This window comes from Nyctibius grandis, chromosome 15 (genome assembly GCF_013368605.1).
Source record: "Nyctibius grandis isolate bNycGra1 chromosome 15, bNycGra1.pri, whole genome shotgun sequence".
NCBI lineage: Eukaryota > Metazoa > Chordata > Aves > Nyctibiiformes > Nyctibiidae > Nyctibius > Nyctibius grandis.
Genome location: NC_090672.1, coordinates 6,554,279 through 6,572,290, shown reverse-complemented (window position 1 = coordinate 6,572,290; position 18,012 = coordinate 6,554,279). Strand labels below are relative to the sequence as shown.

At 45.4% G+C, this 18,012-nt stretch overlaps 2 protein-coding genes across 2 annotated transcripts in view; both read right to left on the bottom strand.

The window, feature by feature from the left end:
* Positions 1 to 139: 139 nt before the first annotated feature.
* On the bottom strand, positions 140 to 9,073 carry SLC25A19 (solute carrier family 25 member 19). The gene is made up of 7 exons (XM_068413468.1): positions 8,927 to 9,073; positions 8,394 to 8,544; positions 7,730 to 7,885; positions 6,773 to 6,943; positions 5,635 to 5,818; positions 5,221 to 5,351; positions 140 to 4,004 (listed from the first exon to the last, which is right to left on the bottom strand). The coding sequence occupies exons 2-7, from the start codon at positions 8,520 to 8,522 to the stop codon at positions 3,804 to 3,806; spliced, it is 972 nt and encodes a 323-aa protein (XP_068269569.1). The 5' UTR covers positions 8,523 to 8,544; positions 8,927 to 9,073; the 3' UTR covers positions 140 to 3,803.
* Positions 9,074 to 10,432: 1,359 nt separating this feature from the next.
* The window catches only part of GRB2 (growth factor receptor bound protein 2), a 53,249-nt gene continuing 45,669 nt past the window's right edge, over positions 10,433 to 18,012 (bottom strand). Inside the window, exons 4-6 of the mRNA XM_068413443.1 lie at positions 16,813 to 16,935; positions 14,135 to 14,303; positions 10,433 to 12,728 (exon numbers count right to left, since the gene is read on the bottom strand). Of these exons, the coding sequence (XP_068269544.1) occupies positions 12,543 to 12,728; positions 14,135 to 14,303; positions 16,813 to 16,935 (478 nt within the window). The 3' untranslated portion in view covers positions 10,433 to 12,542. The remainder of the gene's footprint in view (positions 12,729 to 14,134; positions 14,304 to 16,812; positions 16,936 to 18,012) is intronic.

The window sequence follows — 18,012 nt, the reverse complement described above, 5'->3', positions numbered from 1 at the left end:
ACCAGATGCCTCCTGCCACCCCACAATCCGGGCTCCAATTATCCTCCCCTTCGGGCAGCAGGAGGGCCACAGCAGCCCTGCGGCACCCAGCTGAGCGTACACACTAGGAGGAAAGGAATAAACAAACTGCAGCCAGACCTGAGCATAACAAAATATTTACTGCACCTTCTCCCAAAGGCAGGCACGCGTTGTGCGCGTTGTGCTCAGATGCTTCCAGACAACAGCAGCTGCAAAAGATCCACTCAGGCAACACAGCAAAATGCCGCGAGAATTACAGTTCTACATCACAAGAGAAACTTAAACCCAAACTAAATACAATCCATTCCAAGCCTGACTGTAAAACATTCAGTTCTTTTCAAAAATGATGCTTTGCAGCTCTGGAGGAGCATCCCGAGACTAACAGGACTGTCCCAGGAACTCGTCGAGCCAGCCTGTGCTGCAGGAAACCGTGTGTTCATCACAGAACTTGTGCGTCAAGGTTTTCCTGTCTGAAGCCAGCCGAGAGCGGTGGTGGATCCCCCAACTACCACAGTGCCCCTCATCTCGAACGCTTTGCCTGCTAAAGTGCTTTTGGACATTCTGATGGTAAAAGGCACTAGAAGAAAATGAACGCAATTGCTGAGCAGCTTGTGAGGTGAATTTCAGGCAATGCAAATCCCTGCTGATAAGATTACATCGAAGTGAAATCCCAGCCACCCCGACGGGCAAACTCCAGCACACTCTCACAGAGTCACTTGAAACCGAGCCGATGCACACAGTTTCCCAGAGCAAATCTGTCCCTACAGGAGAACAAGGTGACTATAGATCTCTCCCATCTCCTGCTCCTCTTATCCTAGGAAATTTAGCTTCAAATGGCGTGTTTTGCCAGAGCAGCATCAGAAATTAGACCTGCCCTCCTAGTGCTTTGCACTAAACCAGTCTCATTTCCAAAGAGAAAACAATATTCCTGTTACAGCCCTTCCCCAGCAGCAACTCCCAGTCAGCAAAGTGCACATTGGAAATTTCTGAGAGACAGATGCTGCTGACCAGAGGCGAGGGACGAAGCGACTGTTAGATGCAACTTCCAATATTGTATTGCTGAGGTTGTCACTTCTTTCTCCTTCACTCACTAGAAGACCAGGTGCCTTTATGGGCCGACAACATTTACAACTAACCGCCCAAAGGGATATATAAACCAGGCTGCGTGCCAAAGCCCTGCGACCAGGGAGTGCCTCTTCCCCAGCCTGGGCCAGGCTGGCACAACAGAAACGCCGACTTTGCCATCCTTTGGACTGAGGCAAGCTGCTCATTTAATGCCGAGTGGAGGAAAAAACTACCCCAGGGAGGAAAAGCTGCTCTATAGTCTCCATTGCTGCCCTCTCTGCAGAGCAGCCAAGTTGCACGCCCTAAAGCTGTACGCCTGAATCACCTCAAGCTCCACAGCACACGCCAGGAACATCATCTTAGCAGAGCACAGTTTTCTGTTCTTTATTCTTTACTCCTGTGAGAAACAAAGCAACTCACCCCCTATTGCAGAGGTTGCAATTCCCACTGCCAAGTTCCTAACCAGTTTCCCCCTATTCTGTGCAGTTTAACAGCAGCTCTTTGACATAAAGTGGAAAACAGGAGTCTTGTAATGTTTAGGCAGAATGGATGAGTGCCGGTTTCCTATGGAAGCTTAGGTCAGCACAGGAAGTTTTCTCCTGTGGCCAGTCCTTCCCTGCTAACCATGGCAGCGTTCATCTCTACCAACAGCCAAAAGACAGTAACAATCCCAACCTGTTTGTGTCTGTTTCAAAATGAGGTATTTCCCTCCCTCAGAAGGATGCCACGAGGCTAAGTTCATTACTGGTGATGATGCCTTTCCAAGAACAACAGATGGGAAATAAACAAAGGCAAAGTATTCTTACAAAGATTTTGGGGGAATCTCAGAAGAGGCTGAACAACACAGGAAAATGCCAACAGGATTGAGGCACTTAGAGAAACTTTACTCCACATTCTTTGCATTTTCTCCTCTAAGAAAAACTGCCCATTTTTAGAGTACATGCAGCTAACACTCCCTCTTCAAGGCTCATACATTAGCCTTCTGCCTGACACTGCTCAGTAGATTTAATTTTACATAGCTCTCAAAGTCACCTGCAGTGAAATAGCCACTTTGCATGCCAAGATCTCAAACCACAGCAGACATAAAGTTACTTGGCCTGGGCTTGCAAGGAATCTCTAGATATCTCAGCCACCAGTGAAACAGCTGCTCTTCAAAAACAGCCTCTCACAATAGTTCAGGATAAGTGAGCAATGCTGATATGCTCAAAACCGCCAGGAGAAGTTGCGTCAACAGAATGGAATTGGTCACGCTGGAATTTGGCCAGACCATTTGGGATTAACACCCTGAAAACTGCAAAAGAGCCATGAAAAGCTCTGCGTTAAGAGAAGAACCATCAAACCATCCTCCAAATAACTGCAGTGCTCTGCCCTATCCACCGCTCACCAGATGACGAACATGCTTTTGTATCACAGCGGCTCTTCCTCCCAAGTCTGCCTTCCACACGCTGGTCCAACCACACCCTGCTCAGCTTGAAATAACAGAGAATAAAAGAGGAGGAAGAAAGTAATTTTCCTCTTTTCCCCTGTTACGTAAATCAGAGTTGCTGGTTGGTGTGGTTTTTTTTTTAACCACTCATAAAACCTTTGAAACTCCAGAGAAGCACTTCTCCAGCTCAAATTCAATCCTCCTTTTCTTGTCAAACACCATGCTAAGCCAACCGATTCCGATTTGATGTTCAGTCCTCTCACTTCAGCTAATCTTGTCAAAACACCCTCATCTGTTATCACTGTAGGACTGAGGTTCAGAAATGTTTTGAGGCCACTACAGAAATACTTGCTAGAAACACTGCAAGGTGGTATTAAAAAAAGAAAAAAAGACATTTACTAGTTTCCACAGGACTTTTTCTTCATTATTCCAACTTAGACTAAATATTTCTAAAAATCTATACAGCATTTGTTTATCACTGCATTGAAGCAAAGAACCCTGAAGTAAGAATTGGGCTTGTGCGTTGAATCCCCTTAGAGCGGGGGTCTACTTGTAAAAAGCATGACTGAGGCAATGTAAAACCCTAAGAGATGTATGGCAAAACGCACAGGAAGAGAAATGGGCACTTAGGATACAATCAAACTCACCAGAGTTAAAGGAAGAGCAAGTTTGGGTCAGCATGACCCACTAGAAGATTGTGTTTAAGGTGGCTGAGAATGTGCAGCCAGCGAGTGGTAATCAAGAAGCAGCAGCTGGCAGCAAAGGAAACCGGAGAGTCTGTGCACATCAAAGAGGTTTTAACTGACTTCACAACCGAGCTACCTGTGCAACATGGAGAAAAGAATATGGTGCAAACAGCAGGTCACAGAGGAAGGAAATAAAGCTGTGCAGATGCAGTGATATGAAGTGACGTACGTTGGTTAAGCAGCACTAGCTAGGCCAGGACCTCTCTCTGTGATCCGGGGCAAGCACACGAATTCACCCAGTTTATCGGGTGCCTTTTCAGAGCACAGTCGCTGCTACGTAGTTGTCTGCTCGGTTCCTTGCTCCCCCCACTAAATGTGTGCAGATATTAGAGGAGACAGAGCAAAAAAGCGCTCAGCTGAACAGCTTCCAGCAAAGCAGTTCAGTGACTTCAGCAGAACTGCAGTCGCTTTCTCCTTCTGCGTGGTCCCAGGAGGTGATTTCCTACAGGCTGCTGGAGCTCTGACATTTCCAACGTGCTCATGACAGAGCAAAGCTGTCACTTTCCCCTCCTCCAGGAGAACGCCAGGAAGCCATATACATGCCCCTTTCAGCCTTCCTTCCTCATAGCGCTGTCAGTGCTCTTCAGGGCACACAGGAGGCTGCAGAACAGCTCATACCAAAAGAAGATAAGGCCAGTAGAGGCAGCAGCCTTCAGCAAGCTGGGCGAAAGGCCCTTAAAGAATCCACGTGGGCCCTCCTCTCGCATGATCTGCCTTACGCAGTCCAGGAGACCCCTATAACTCCGTACCTGTGAGAGAAATGGCAAAAAGGTTAAACAAGAAAAATCCAGGACAACTCACCTGGAAAAGAACACAGAGAGCCCCAGACTGTACCACTGAAACACAACCTAGACGTGCAGCCTGGAGATGCCTTTCTGGCTGTTATTATAACTGAAAGTTTCAGAGAGTCAGTTTGTAGAGAGTGGGGTAGAGGAAAAGCCATCAGCAATGGCTTATGCAAATCACTCTAATCGAATGCCCATAAAATCTTTATGCTACAACAGCATGTATTATTTATGGCACAAGTTTGTGAAGTAATTATTTCAGATTGTGCTGCTACTGTTTTCCATCCCCTTCACTTTCTAAGGAGGGACAACTTTTCATTTTTCTGACAGAAAGAAAACGAAGCTACAGCACTTAGAAGTCTCTAAATTAGCTATCTGCATGTCATCGTGTCACACTGTGAAGGTTTAACATCTTGTGACACATCAATATTAAAAACAAATTCTGTACCTCACTGGAAGAGGAGAAACATCCAATGCAATGGGTTAAGACTTCAAATTCCTACCCCTGAGTTTCTTGAGGTACTGACTGATTTGCTTCTCAGATCCAAGGAATTTGAAGGAAAAAAGAAAATTTCCACATTTCATGGGAAAAAAGATAATTCCTTGAAAGATCTGTATTTCTCCTACAGTGTACTTCGAGGTAGTAAGGATGGTGCTGAAGAACACCAGAAGTATTTAATTTGCTTTGAATTTCAGGATGTTCCGTACATAAGACATACGCTGAACACTTGGTGCCCGTTCCTTGTATCAAAATATTAATTGCAGAAAAGGATCCTGACAGACAGGCGACCCCTGCCTAAAGCTAGTGCCATCCTCTGCTAGTAATTTGGTCCTGAATCACAAATACCGAGCTGCAACTAGAAAAGTAAAGTAAAGCGAAACCCCTTCGCCTGCCTAACTCATCCCCAGCTCCGAAACAGCCAACCTGATGGAGATGGATGAGAAGGCAGAGCACAGGTATGTTGGACAATGTCATAAAATGAACCCAGTATATTAATGCAGTTATTCCCATTATTAAGCGAGACCAATGCTCAGCTCCCAGAAGTTCCCTGGGAGCTCCCAACCCAAACACGACAGGTACCACTGGTGAATCATCACCGCATTCTGGTGCTGACTGGCTCTGGGTTGTCTTGATGCAAATCCATAATAATGAAAATCAGTCAATTCCAACATTTCTCACCTGCCCAAAGGCTGCCCGGGCATGCTCAAAGCCACCCACTTGCAGTCGTTTTTTGATCAGGTCAAAAGGGTAAGTGAGGGTTTTGCTGATGATTCCGGCGCAGCTGCCACAAACAAGGTTTTTAATATTGCCTGAGAAGCAGAACAGGGAGAGGATAGTGAGGAGGGAAAAAAAGATTAGCAGGGAGTTCTGATCAAAGATCATAAAAGGTAAGTTAAAAATCACTTTTCACAAGAAGTAAGGTCAAAAAGGCCCTTTAAAGTTACACCACCTCTTCTGCACAGTTTGGGCCACAGAACCTCAATCTGTATTTTCTGCACTAGGCTCGCAATGTCCGTTGGAGCCAGTCTCCCAAAATAGCACTCATCCTCTCTTACTCTCCAGACAGCAGCCGTCACTCTCCCAGGTGCCTACCTCCTTTCTTCTCTTCAGCTGGAATTGCCCATTCAGAAAACTGTTGCAGGATGTTGTAGAAGGAGAACTGGAGACCAGCGTACGGAAAGACAGCGACGACCGTGGGGGTCAGACCTCTATAGAAGGCCCGGGGCCCTTCTGTCTGGTACATGGTCACCACTGCATGGCGAAGGTTGCGATAGATCTAGACAGGAGAGGGTGACTCTCTAGTGAAACACACTTAAAACCAGCAAACCAAAGGTCAGGTTATTTCCCAGTGATGAGGATAGGAATCGCTCACTGCCCAAAATACAACTGACTGATTTTCAGCACAAAGCGATGAACAAAGTGATTTTGCACATCTCCACACAGTATTCTCAGCTAAGCCCTTGTGACTCTTACAAGCTGACAGCCTAAACCTACCTCTGAGCCACAAGAGACTTACGGAACGTACGATCATTAGCTCTGCACTGAAAGGCCTGGGCTGACATTGTATCCCACACCCAAGCTGTGCTTCTGAGGGGAAGAAACAAGGCACAGAGCTGAGAGCTGTGGCCTGAGACCACTTGCATCACAGACATGATTATTTATTTTTCTCTTAATAGCTCTGCTGGCTCGTGCAACAGAATTCATATAATCTATATTGTGGTTCTGCTGCAGGCTAAGTCAAAAACCAGAAGTGGCTCTGATAAAAAACCATATTAGTCTAGTTATTACAGACCTAATTAGCATAGAGACAATTCTTGCATAAATAAGAACATGAAACACAGGTGAAAGGTGGTTGGTTTCAAGTATCACCCCATCATTATCTAAACATGACCCTGTGCAAGTGGAAAGTTTCAAACATGCAACATTCAACAGACTGGGGGGTGCATTCTAAATGGCCAACAGCTGAAATGAAAAATGAGTTATCCTGTTATGGACAGTTTCTCCTTTCTGGATCACCTGTCAGGAGTCAAACACAATCAGAGGCAGCAAACCATAATTAAAGCTGTGTCAACAGCACAGAGGATAACTTGGCAACGGCGCAAACGCTGCCCAGTAACAGCACCTGTTCATTTATGCTAACCCACACACTGTTACGTACTTTTCAAACCTCTTGTATTCATACACATGAAATATATGAATAATAATTCCAAACATTAATCCTCAACCATACCTTAGGCTCACCCTGAGCAGCAAAGCGGGTGCGTAGCGTGTCAACAGGCTGAACTGCAACCGTGGCTGTGCAAGCAGCCAGTCCACCGCAGATGAAGTGCACAAAGGAATCGCGGGCATCGTAGGAGGTGACGTTGTGCACCAGTTTTGTCAAGCTTTCAAACGCCATGAACTTACAGAAACAAACACACACAGGTCGAGAAGTCAATCCTTATCGCTGACATGGATCTCCCACTCCTCTCTCATTTCACCAAAAGCTCCACCCACGGCTTGTAATCACCTGCTCACTCTGTCCTTGAAAAGTCCTCCCCAACTTACAACCCGCTGGAGCATATGCTCAAAAAATCCCTTGTAAAAATCCCTGAGCAGCCCGGGGAATGCTTGGGATATTCTGATCTCTTGACTCTTCTGTTAGATACTGCATTTAGAATTGTGAAAGACTCATTTTAAGGCTCTACATGTCCTGAAGAGTATTTGCTATATTACAGATACACTGCCCATTACTCTTTCAACCATTGCTCATAAACTATGTTGTTAATATTTACAAACTAAGCATAACAATGCTGTGTAAAACACCATCATCAGCTTCACTGTTTTTTTCCTAACAAGCGGTTAGGGTGACAGCGTGAACAAAAGCAAAAAACTACCCAGGCTTGGAACATGAACAGCTAAGCCAAGTGTCAGGAACAAACAGGGCTCGTCTACGACACCAGATACAGACAGAACTCAGTTTGCTCTAGCTGTGCTCCACGCTGGCCGTCCAGCAAGCTCAGGAATATTAACTTAGAAATTCTACAGCAGCATTATACAACTACACATCTTTGAGACTGGAGCTGGCTTGCATCAGTACAGTTTAAACCTGGACCTTTCTGCACCTGCCCATGCAGCCAGTCTGAAGAGGAGCAAAGCAGAGTCCTGTGTATGTACACTGGGCCTGGTTGATGTCTGGTCACCTTACCTGAACAGCTCCGTAGCCAACTGAAAGGAACTGAGCAGGAACATGGCCCTTCCAGAAGGCTGCCAACCCCTCTTCCTGGAAGATGCGCTGTACAGCTTGCAAGATGCCATGATACTTAGCCCCTGGGTTTCTAGAGGAGAGCTGCTCGATCTGAAGCTGGAGGAAAATAGAGAAAATATTTTCAATTCCACATGACATTTCAACATGGTACAAGTGTCCAGTTCAGGAATTCACAACCCTAACAGCCAACCAACGCTACGAGATGACATTCTGCCTTCCCACAGAATCACATCTAGAACTGACTAGGGTGTTATTTATGTAGGGCTCTAAAAGAATAAAAACATGCCTGCAACACAAGGGAATTAATAGGAATGATGGCGGAATTCAGTGAGACAGGAGAGATCATTCACAAAAACAAGAGAAAGAGAACTATGAAAAACACAAGATCCCATTCAAACACACAAGTTAAGTAATATAAACAGAAGTGGTGGACACAAGATAGCCCTGCTACCTTGCATAACCTGTATACAATGTAGGTGAGGGCTGATGAGCAGATTTAGTGCGCTCTGGTTGCACAAGTGACCTGTTCATCCAGGCCAAGGCAGCTCTTCTCTGTAACGGGCTCTTTCCCCCCCTGTCCCCAAGCGTGCCATGAGGAAGGTACCTGAAAGCGGATCTTGATGACATCCAAGGGGCTGATAAAGACCCGAGTGACCAAGCCGGATGCTGACCCTGCTACAGCCGCTTCTGCCGTGGAGACGCACTTGGCCTCGGGGTCATAGCCGACGACCATGCCTGCCTGGTGCCCCCGCAGCCTGGGTGGAGGGACAGGGGCCCCAGTGAGCCCTCCCCAGCCAAGAGGCTCCTTCCCACACCGAGAGTCTATACCCTCACCCCTCTGACCTCACAGACCCCCCCATCCCAAAGTTCCCCTCACCCCAAGGGACACACAGACCCCCCCTCACCTCACAGACCCCTCCCCATCCCAAAGTTCCCCTCACCTCAAAGGCCCACAGCCCCCTCCCTCGCCCCAAGGGCCACATAGACCCCCCTCACCACAACTCCCCCATCACCCCACAGACCTCTCCCCATCCCACAGTTCCCCTCAGACCAAAGGCCCACAGCCCCCTCCCTCGCCCCAAGGGCCACACAGACCCCCTTCACCACAACCCCCCCTTCGCCCCACAACCCCCTTACCCCACAGCAGCCTCCCCTCTCTCCACAGCCCCCTCCGCCCCGCGGCAGGTCCCCGGGGAGGATACAGAGGCAGGCCCCGGGCGGGGCCGCCGGAGGGTGGCTGCCCGCGGCTCAGGGCCGCCTCGCCTCACCCGCCCGCCCGCTGCCGCCGGCGCCTCCGCGCCGCACTGCGCCTGCGCGCCGCGGGGGCCGCTGGGCAGTGTAGTCCCGCCGCCCCGCCCGGGCCGGCACCGGTTCCGCAGCGGAGCGGGCCCGGCCCCGAGGTGTTTGTGCTCCGGGAGCCTGCAGAGAGGCCCCCACACTCCCTCCTGCTGACCGTAAAACAAGGTGGGATGGAGGCTGTTCCTGCAGCCCCCCCAGCTCTGCTGAGCCACGTGCCATGGCTGGCAAGCGGGAAACGAAAACGCCCATAACGACATGACTGGTGTGCGGTTCTTCCACCACGGCCTCGGCATTGTACCGCCACAGGAGCAACAAACATTTTTCTTTTCTCTATAAAGCACAAGGAAAGGAAGATTTTTCTAGCCTTTTCAGTAGATATAGAAGCACACAATTTTGAGGAACGTGTTCTGTTAACAGCATTACAAAACAGCCAAAGAGCTCCAAACCACACTGCAAATTGTTTCTGTATTGACTTTGTTGGCACAAATGACAAATAAAGAACTAATCACAGGAATATCCAGGCATTTGTGAGCAACCACAAACTCCCTGGCTATATCTGTATTTGAGCATAATAACTAAAAGCAACTGTTAAAAAACAACCCAAACCCTGCCGTGGACCTTTTCCTATCATCTATTAAAATCGACTACAAAATCCACAGGCACTTTCTGAACGTAAGCAAGGGCTGGGGAAAAGCTGCAGACCCAACAGACCAGCAGCTCCTGACAGGTAACCTGCAGAGCTGCCCTCACACCTTGCTAGCACAACTGAGACGTTCTCTTTCTTCAGGCAACAAAAGAGAAAAGCACCTGCAAGGCACTGATCAACCAGAGCAAAAGCTCCTGCGACAGTCTGAGCCATGGCTGCTCTGCTTACACAAGTCATACACCCATCTTCCCCCTCTGCCCGTCAGCAAGACACTCCAGAAATAACTGGTGTATCAGTCTCAACTTCTGGCTCCTTATGACACTTCAGTCCATACCACAGGGGCACATAAGCGGTTAAGAAAAAAAAACTCAAAACCAACCCCCAAAGCAAGTGCCATCCTCCCGTCCAGCTGACAGATACATGGTCTTCAACCCTGGAAGAGACACGATCATTCCTTTTCCCCCTCCTCGCTATCCATAATGCCACATGTGCCAAGTGACATGGCTCTCCGTTGACTTAGCTTGAAAGAGTAATGAATTCACCCGAGCATGCCGAGATCCAACTACAATGCTGAAGAGTCTGAGCACTTCAGGCCAGAGCACACCTTACAGTTTTTCCCTCCCACAGCAATTTAATATCCTATAAATTAGCTCAGTCAGTCGTATTTTGGTCAGTTAACTGAAATAACAGACAGATGCTCAAGTGAAGAATTCAACGTGTATTTATTATTCACAGTTAATTACTATCTACGAAATGCTGCTGCAGAGTTAAGTATTAAGTACATAGGCCTTTTTTATTTAAACACTGATTTTTTTTTTTAATATATATACACACACAAGACATGCCTGCAAGGCTGCATGATATACACCAATTCCAAAATAAGGAAACAATCAAATGGTCCAGGTGTAAAATGCCATAGATTCCTTTTCCAATCACTTTACAAAGAAGGAAGAAAAGTAAGTGACAGCTAGCAAGGAGAGGGGGAGAAAGTAATACTCTACAGGATAGCTCTCTCTTTCATCTGCTGGAAAATTAAAGTGTAAGGCAGAGTCCATCTCAGGAATAAAACATTTGTAACACTTAGTACAAAAAAGGCACCCTCCAACAGAAGATTGCCCGTGCTACGGCAGGGCGGGAGGAGATCTCCACTGCAGTTTTTGGATTCGTTGGTGGGGTGAAGGGATCCAGCCAAACGGCCATCAAAAGGAAAAATAACGCAACTGAAGATTGGCACAGAGAGCGGGGTGGCTTGATTGCTTTCCTTTCCCTCCAATTTAACGTCACACTGCTCTGGTGGAGGAGCAAATGGCCACAACTAATGCCATTATGGTGCGGGGTGGGGATTACAGTCATCACACAGCCTGCTGTGAATGTGGAGCGGGGTGGAAGGGGGGGATCTACTTCAACAGTAACACTGACCTGAGGAGGGAAGAGAAACTGGAGAACAGTGATGCCAACCCAACTTTTCAAGAGCAACACGACTGCAAATATTCCCTATCCAGGCCAAAGAGACAGGCTGATTACATGCATCACACAGAAACATTCACTAAGAGCATAAAGTTTTTTCAAGCACTATTTCTTGAGGTTTCTCTGCATTATGAAGTCTTCCATCAAAGGAATGTACATTTTATAGGACATCTCAGGGCTATTATTTCTCAAATTCCCCCCTTAACCCTCCCTCCCCAAAATATTCTTCCTCATTTTCCCTGGTCATAACTTCCCCCTTTCTCTTACTTCTTTTGAGGCTCCTGGTTGCAGCTCCCCACCTCTGAGCAGCCAAAGCTGCCACTTGAATGCCTTGATTTTATTTCCTTGGAATAAGGAAAGTTGAACAGTAAGACAAATCTTAAGATTAAAGCTCCATCTCTGTAGATTTTTCTCAAATGTCCATTGATAAAACCACCCTCCTTTACACCCTTCCCCCAAAAGTGTTTATTTACACATAGGCAGAAAAAAACCCTCTGAAAAGCTCTGGACTGTCCTTTTAACTTAAGAAATAATAAAAAAAGAAAATCAGGGAAAGGCACTATGGAAAAAATTACAGAATGTGCTCAACCGTACACCTTTAAGAAAAAATTAAAAAGCTGTCAGCACAGCATTAACAGACTTCAGTTGTAGGTTGGAGTTTCTCAAAGCAGCTCTGTGACTCAAAAGAAAACAAAACAAAACAAAAAGCCACACAACTCTTCTCCCTTCCCCTGCTTGGAAGCTGCTGAGCTTCAGAAGAAAGTGCCAAAGGAGATGAGACAATCAAAATTAGATTAAAGCCTCATCTTTCCCAGGCAAGAAGAGCTGAATGCTGAAGGCAAAAGCAGAGATTGATGATTTTTTTTTTTTTTTTTAAAGGCAGGACTGTGGATTTGGTTCTTCTCTCATGTCCCTTCATGTAAATGAAGACCGTTTGCAGAGAGAGAAAATACCAGCAGAGTTTCTCCCTTTTCCTTTAACTGCATGGCTAGGACTTTATATGGCATTAAAACTTCATGCACTGATGGACAGAGGAGGAGGGGGAAACAAGAAGAGTGAATGAAAGGGGGTAACCCAGGAGCAGCTGAGGAAATTTGTTATTTTCATTTTTCTTTTTTTTTTTTTCTTTTTTTTTTAAAGATAAGTTTTGGTGTGTAAGTTGAACTCTTTCTTCCCCCCCCCCACCCCTGAAGTTCCGTACTGAGTGAAGGAGGATCACCTCACGGAGAAAGGTGACTCCGGTTTTACCGCCGTGTGATTTTAGGTCACTGGCTGCAGTTAGGCTCTGTATGTGTATTTACTGTTTCTCTGGTTTCTTTAAATAATCTCTAATATTTATCTCTAGATGTTCCGGTTCACTGGGGTCACATAGTTGCGTGGAAACATGCCCGTCTGTCCGTGGCAGGCTCCCTTCCACCAGTTGGGGTCGGAATTGTCAAGGACTTGGATAAAGTCTCCGCGACGGAAGCCCAGCTCTCCTTCCTCCTGGGGATCAAAATCAAACAGGGCCTGAACGTATGTTGGTTGCTGAAAGGGGAAAGAAAAAGATACACAAAGTGAGAATCATCCACAGCACTCAAGGCACCTGCTCCCTCAGGCAGGAGCTGAACTTACACCAGCGTTTAACAATAAACATTTGGGCTGTTTCATTTCCCTGCAAGCCAGCTTCCAACATCTGTAACAAGATGATTGAACAGGAAAGCACAGTCTATAGAAGACTTCAGAAAAAAGTCAAGTTTCTGTGAAAGAGCCGAAACAAAGATAGCAGATAACTCAGATGTTTTCCTAGTATTTTCCAGTCTTCATGACCTACTGTAAATCTGTACTCCGTTGCAATACAATGGTCTTGTTGCTTATTCATTCTGTTTTCACCAACAGCATGAATATTACTAATCTACCTAGCACTGTCATACACAAAGCTCCCCCTAAAAACTGGATGACGGCATTTTACACGTTTTCCTTAAAACTCTCCAATATCAAGCAATTCTGTCACAGAGCATTTTGCCTGGTCAGTGAATGCTTCCATTCTTATAGAAACATTAACAGTTAATTTAAAATGCATTTGCATTCTTAAAATAAGGAGGCTAGGAAGGTATCTTCATGCTTTGTCATTTTTAGCCAGCTGTTTTCTCATCTTCTTTATCACTGACCCAACAGCGCAGAGCCAGATGTTAATTCAGACAAACTGTGGCAATGGGTGCCTGCGGCACCTGTAGAGCAGTACAAGTTCCACACCCCTTGTCTTCGAGCTAGAACTAGAGTGCTGTACATAGAGGCAAAAGGATTTATCCAAAAATTGACAAAAGATCCAGTTACATCCAACAAAACATTTTGATTGCCCTGGGAAATCGAACAAAACAAAGAGCTAGATATAATCAAGCTGCTCTGCTGGCACTTCACAGTAGATTTTAGTTTCTCTTAACACTGGCTAGATCCAAACGAGCAGGCTAGAGATGTTCCATATGCCACTACCTGTAGCCATCTCTTCAGGAAAGACCAGTACCAAAACTTCACCGGCTACAGAGGGGTACAGTTCTGGCCATGAACCAGTACTAGTAGAACTATCCTTTCTTACTATGTCCTAAAAAAGGAGTAAATCCATTTTTAAATCACAGGAATCAGATGACCTTCCTGCAACTGTATCCATAAACATTAAGACAAGCCAAGTGTTTGAGCAGCAACAACAACACCTCACCAGACCTGAAGGGGAGACTAGGAGTTAGCAGGCAGGCTTTGCACAAACACCCAGCTTACTTCCCAGTATAATTCTGACTGTGGGATCTAAAGATCCGCTTCCACAGACAAGAAAAATGTCAGTCAGCTTCTCTCCATCCCTACCTGTTTACAATGCAATTGCACCGTAGAGTTGTGGTGAAACCACTGGCTGTGGTTTCAACACTGAACAGCGTACTCTGCAAGGACACTCCTCTTACCTGTGGCACCTGTTCAATGTCCCGGAGAAATATTTGCTGGTTCCTGGAGACAGATGTGGATCTGTGATAATCTACCAGCTCGTTCAAAGAATTGAACTTCACCACCCAGAGGAAATACTTGCCAGCCCCATCTCTAAGCACCTTAAAGTGCTGCACATCATTTCCAAACCTGTGTGGAAAGAAGGAAGAACACAAACCCACACATAATTAGTCACTGGGTACTCCTCTTGGGATCACCAGCACAGAGTTTGGAACAAAAAGGTCCTTCAGGGCACAGTGAAAACTATCAATGACACTGGTAATACAGATACCAATTGGTTGCTGTAAAAAAAAATGTCCAAAACCCACTTGTCAATTGTATTTTACAGAAATCAGTGATCAGAGAGATAGAATCCAAATACTGAATTTATTTTGAGAAAAAAATCCTGCAAGCTTCACATGCGCTTTCCTTATAATAGGACTTCAGTTTAAAACCAGCTTTTCAAACCACTCTGAGTCTGCCAAAGTTTGAGGTCTTTTCATAAAGCATTTCTGGTGTCACAAGACCCTTTATCCTGCGTGACATGCAGTATTTCAGCTTTTTATTTTACACTACATTGCCACGTAGCTGGCATCCAGTACATGTACTGCTTGATGTATGCATGCAGTCACCTGAGTCACTGAAGATGGTGCACAGAATCCCTCAGACACATGCCATGGACTTTACAGTACAAGTGTAAGGTCACACTAAAGTAGCTGCACCATGATGCCCTCCACTCCACACTCCAAAAGTGCTTTGGTTTGGCTCTTCACACACAGCAATGTCGCAACTGACTCGAGCCAATTCAGGTTTTTGCTACTCTCGCTATGGTCCTGTACTTCTCACCATCTCAGTCCCTCCCTCACACAACACCACTGGGTGTATGTGATAATGCATACACAAGCACCAGTCCCATTATAAGTAAATTGCTGGGAAAACACTGCCACAAGCAGGGTAGGATTGTCTTTTTTGGCAGCCAGTCTGAACTTAGGCAAAAGACCGTCTTGCAAAAGAAAAGGATCTCTCTGGTCCTTCAAAAACAAAGAACAGAAAATGCTCAAAAGGTGATGCTGCACATGGAACACAGGAACTGCAATTCTGTGTTAACAATTCTTTCTGACAAATGATGGAATTCAGTTGAAGCTACTTTTCCTACAATTTTACTTTGAATAAAGGGGAACTCCAAAGAGTCCATCGGGATTTTCCAAAGGAATGGCACGTCAGTATTTTTCCTTCAGTCTAAAACACTGAAAACAGGAGACAACTGCTCCCCACTTGGCACTCACAGCTTCTATACGTTGGCTGAAAACGTAGACACTATCTTGGCTACAAAGCTAACACGAGACAACTCAAGAGTACTGCCTCTGCTCTCCCTTCCTCAACTGGGGAGCTTCTCACCATTTCAAATGCTACAGATTACTGTTTAGGAAAAAGATTTTTCTAAATTAAACAAATAGGGAAAAAAGAAAAATCAACTGAGACATTACCACCAGATGGCAACACTAAGCTAACAGGCAGGCAGCGCTATGCTATTATAACTTTACGTTTCTTAAAGGAATGCACTTTCTGGAATGAAACTTCCATTCATATCTAGTATTCCAGCTCAGATGATTGTATCCAAGACAGAAATATAAACATCTCTTAAAATCAGTGGCTTTAATCCAGTTTGTTGGCATGACTCAGTACTGCTGTCCAGGAGGACAAAAATTTGGTTACAGCCCAAAGATGACCAGAAAAAAAAATACTGCTGAAACAGAGCACTAATAGCCACAGAAAATAGAGCAAACTAGGTATTGTGCACGAATAATCAAAAATTGTTAGGATTCTAAAGAAAATTTTGTTCATTTCTGGTAGGAAAGGAGAAGATAACATACAGAAAAAGGCAAAAATCAACTGCTGAGGACAGAATCCCTCCCACCGCCAACCCATGTTAAATTACATCACACACCCTTTCAGGTTTCTAATACCTCTATTGTACAGTGAATTCAGATGGGCAAGATAGGTAGCATGGCATTTGTGTGCCGTGGCTAACTAGCAGGAACTCCTGCTGGTTAACAGCCAGTACTCCTAGTAAGGTTATTCAAGGATGAGAACTGCTCCTCCTCACTTTACTGTTATTAGACTGAGCTTCTCTACCAACGTGGAACGTGGCTGTGAGAGATGGAAGAGGCCTCTGTTTTCACAGTTCCATGTCCCAGCACTAGACAACATTAATATTGCCAAAGCACGTGCCAAGCAGACATGAAAAACATATTTGGAAGTGTACCACACAAAGAGAGAACAGAGTAATAACTTGTACTGCAGAAGAGGAATGAAGGAGGATGGGAGAAAACAGGCACGCTCTGGGCACTTTGTGGCTGTAAGGAGGAGGAATGGGATCCACAACCAAACCAACAGATAGTGCCTGCAACTACATGAGCTAGACAGCAGCACGCCACCAGCTCAGCCCTATAGGCTCATTAAAAACCAGAGCATATATATATTTGTTCTATTAAAGAGGGAATAAATAAGTATCACTGGAAGAACAGGAATGCTCTATGGCATCTGGAAGATTATTCCTGCTCCTCAGCATTGACAATCACCCGTCCTTTATCCGAGAGTCCAAATGAGCAGCAGACGGCCTGATTACCACACATAGCTGCTTCTGGGCATTACTTACTTGACTGAGAGGGAAAAGTCCCCAGGAGCACTCTCACTCTCCCTGATGAGGAAGGCACCATCGTGTCTCTGTTTGCCTAACATCTCTTCAGCCTTCGCCCGGGGAATCTTTCCAAAAAACCACCTGTAGAGTGAGGAAAAGAAAACAACAGGGAAAAGTTAAGAATTTTAATCCCTTCTTGGAAGAGCCAGATGTAGATATTCACACAGAGATTAAATGATCCCTAACTGAAATAACTACACTGCACCTCACTGCCACTCCAATACAGGCCACTGAACCATGCAGTTTTTCACAATGTTTCATCATGGCAATGAAGCAACCACGACTCGATAAGCAGGTGCACGCAATAGCCCTATTTCACCCAGTTTAGCAAAGCAGAGATGCGGTAAGAGCAAAATCCTCAAATTACAGGATTTATTTTCAGAGGTGGAAAAAAAGCTGCTCAAAATTTAATGCATTATTCACACTGTTTTGCACCCTACTGTATCTGCAGTTTACCCTGTAAAACATCACAACGAGAACCTAATGTACACAATTGCTTCACACCAAAGTCCTGCTTTGTGAGACTAAGACGACTACCCTGGGAAACGGCTACAACCTTGGACAAAGTTAAACTGTCTACTGTGGTCTGCACTGATATCTTGGTACTCAGGCCTCATAACCTAAAGTCAAACAGATTAAATGCCTAGCTCAAGCAAGAAGCTCAAGTCCCTTCCTCTATCCCTAAGGAATAAAGTCTCATGTCTCTACATGCAAAGTTTTAATTGTCCAAACTGTATGATGCCATCAACTCAGAGACAACAAAGAAATCCTGCACAGGCAGCTGGTCTCTATTGAACTTCCCTATGATATAGCAGCATTTATTTCACTATTAGTACCCAAAGACAATCAGTGGAGACTAATTACAGAGCCTCCTTTATTACTTATGCCTCGTAAGAAGAAGCCACCCATGCCTTAGCCATGATTTGCGGAGCAAACAATATAGAAAATTTAAGGTATTAAGGATTAAGCACAGAAATATCACTATTTTAGCAGGGAGAAATCTTTAAAAAAAATGTAGTATTTGCAAAATGCAAGGGAAACACTGGGCGTTCACTCAGGTTTCTCTTCGGAATCATCACAGCTCTAGAAACAAGATCCTATCTATGGACTGACCCATCCTGCACAACTGGAAAGTGCATTTTGTATCTAAACCGATTT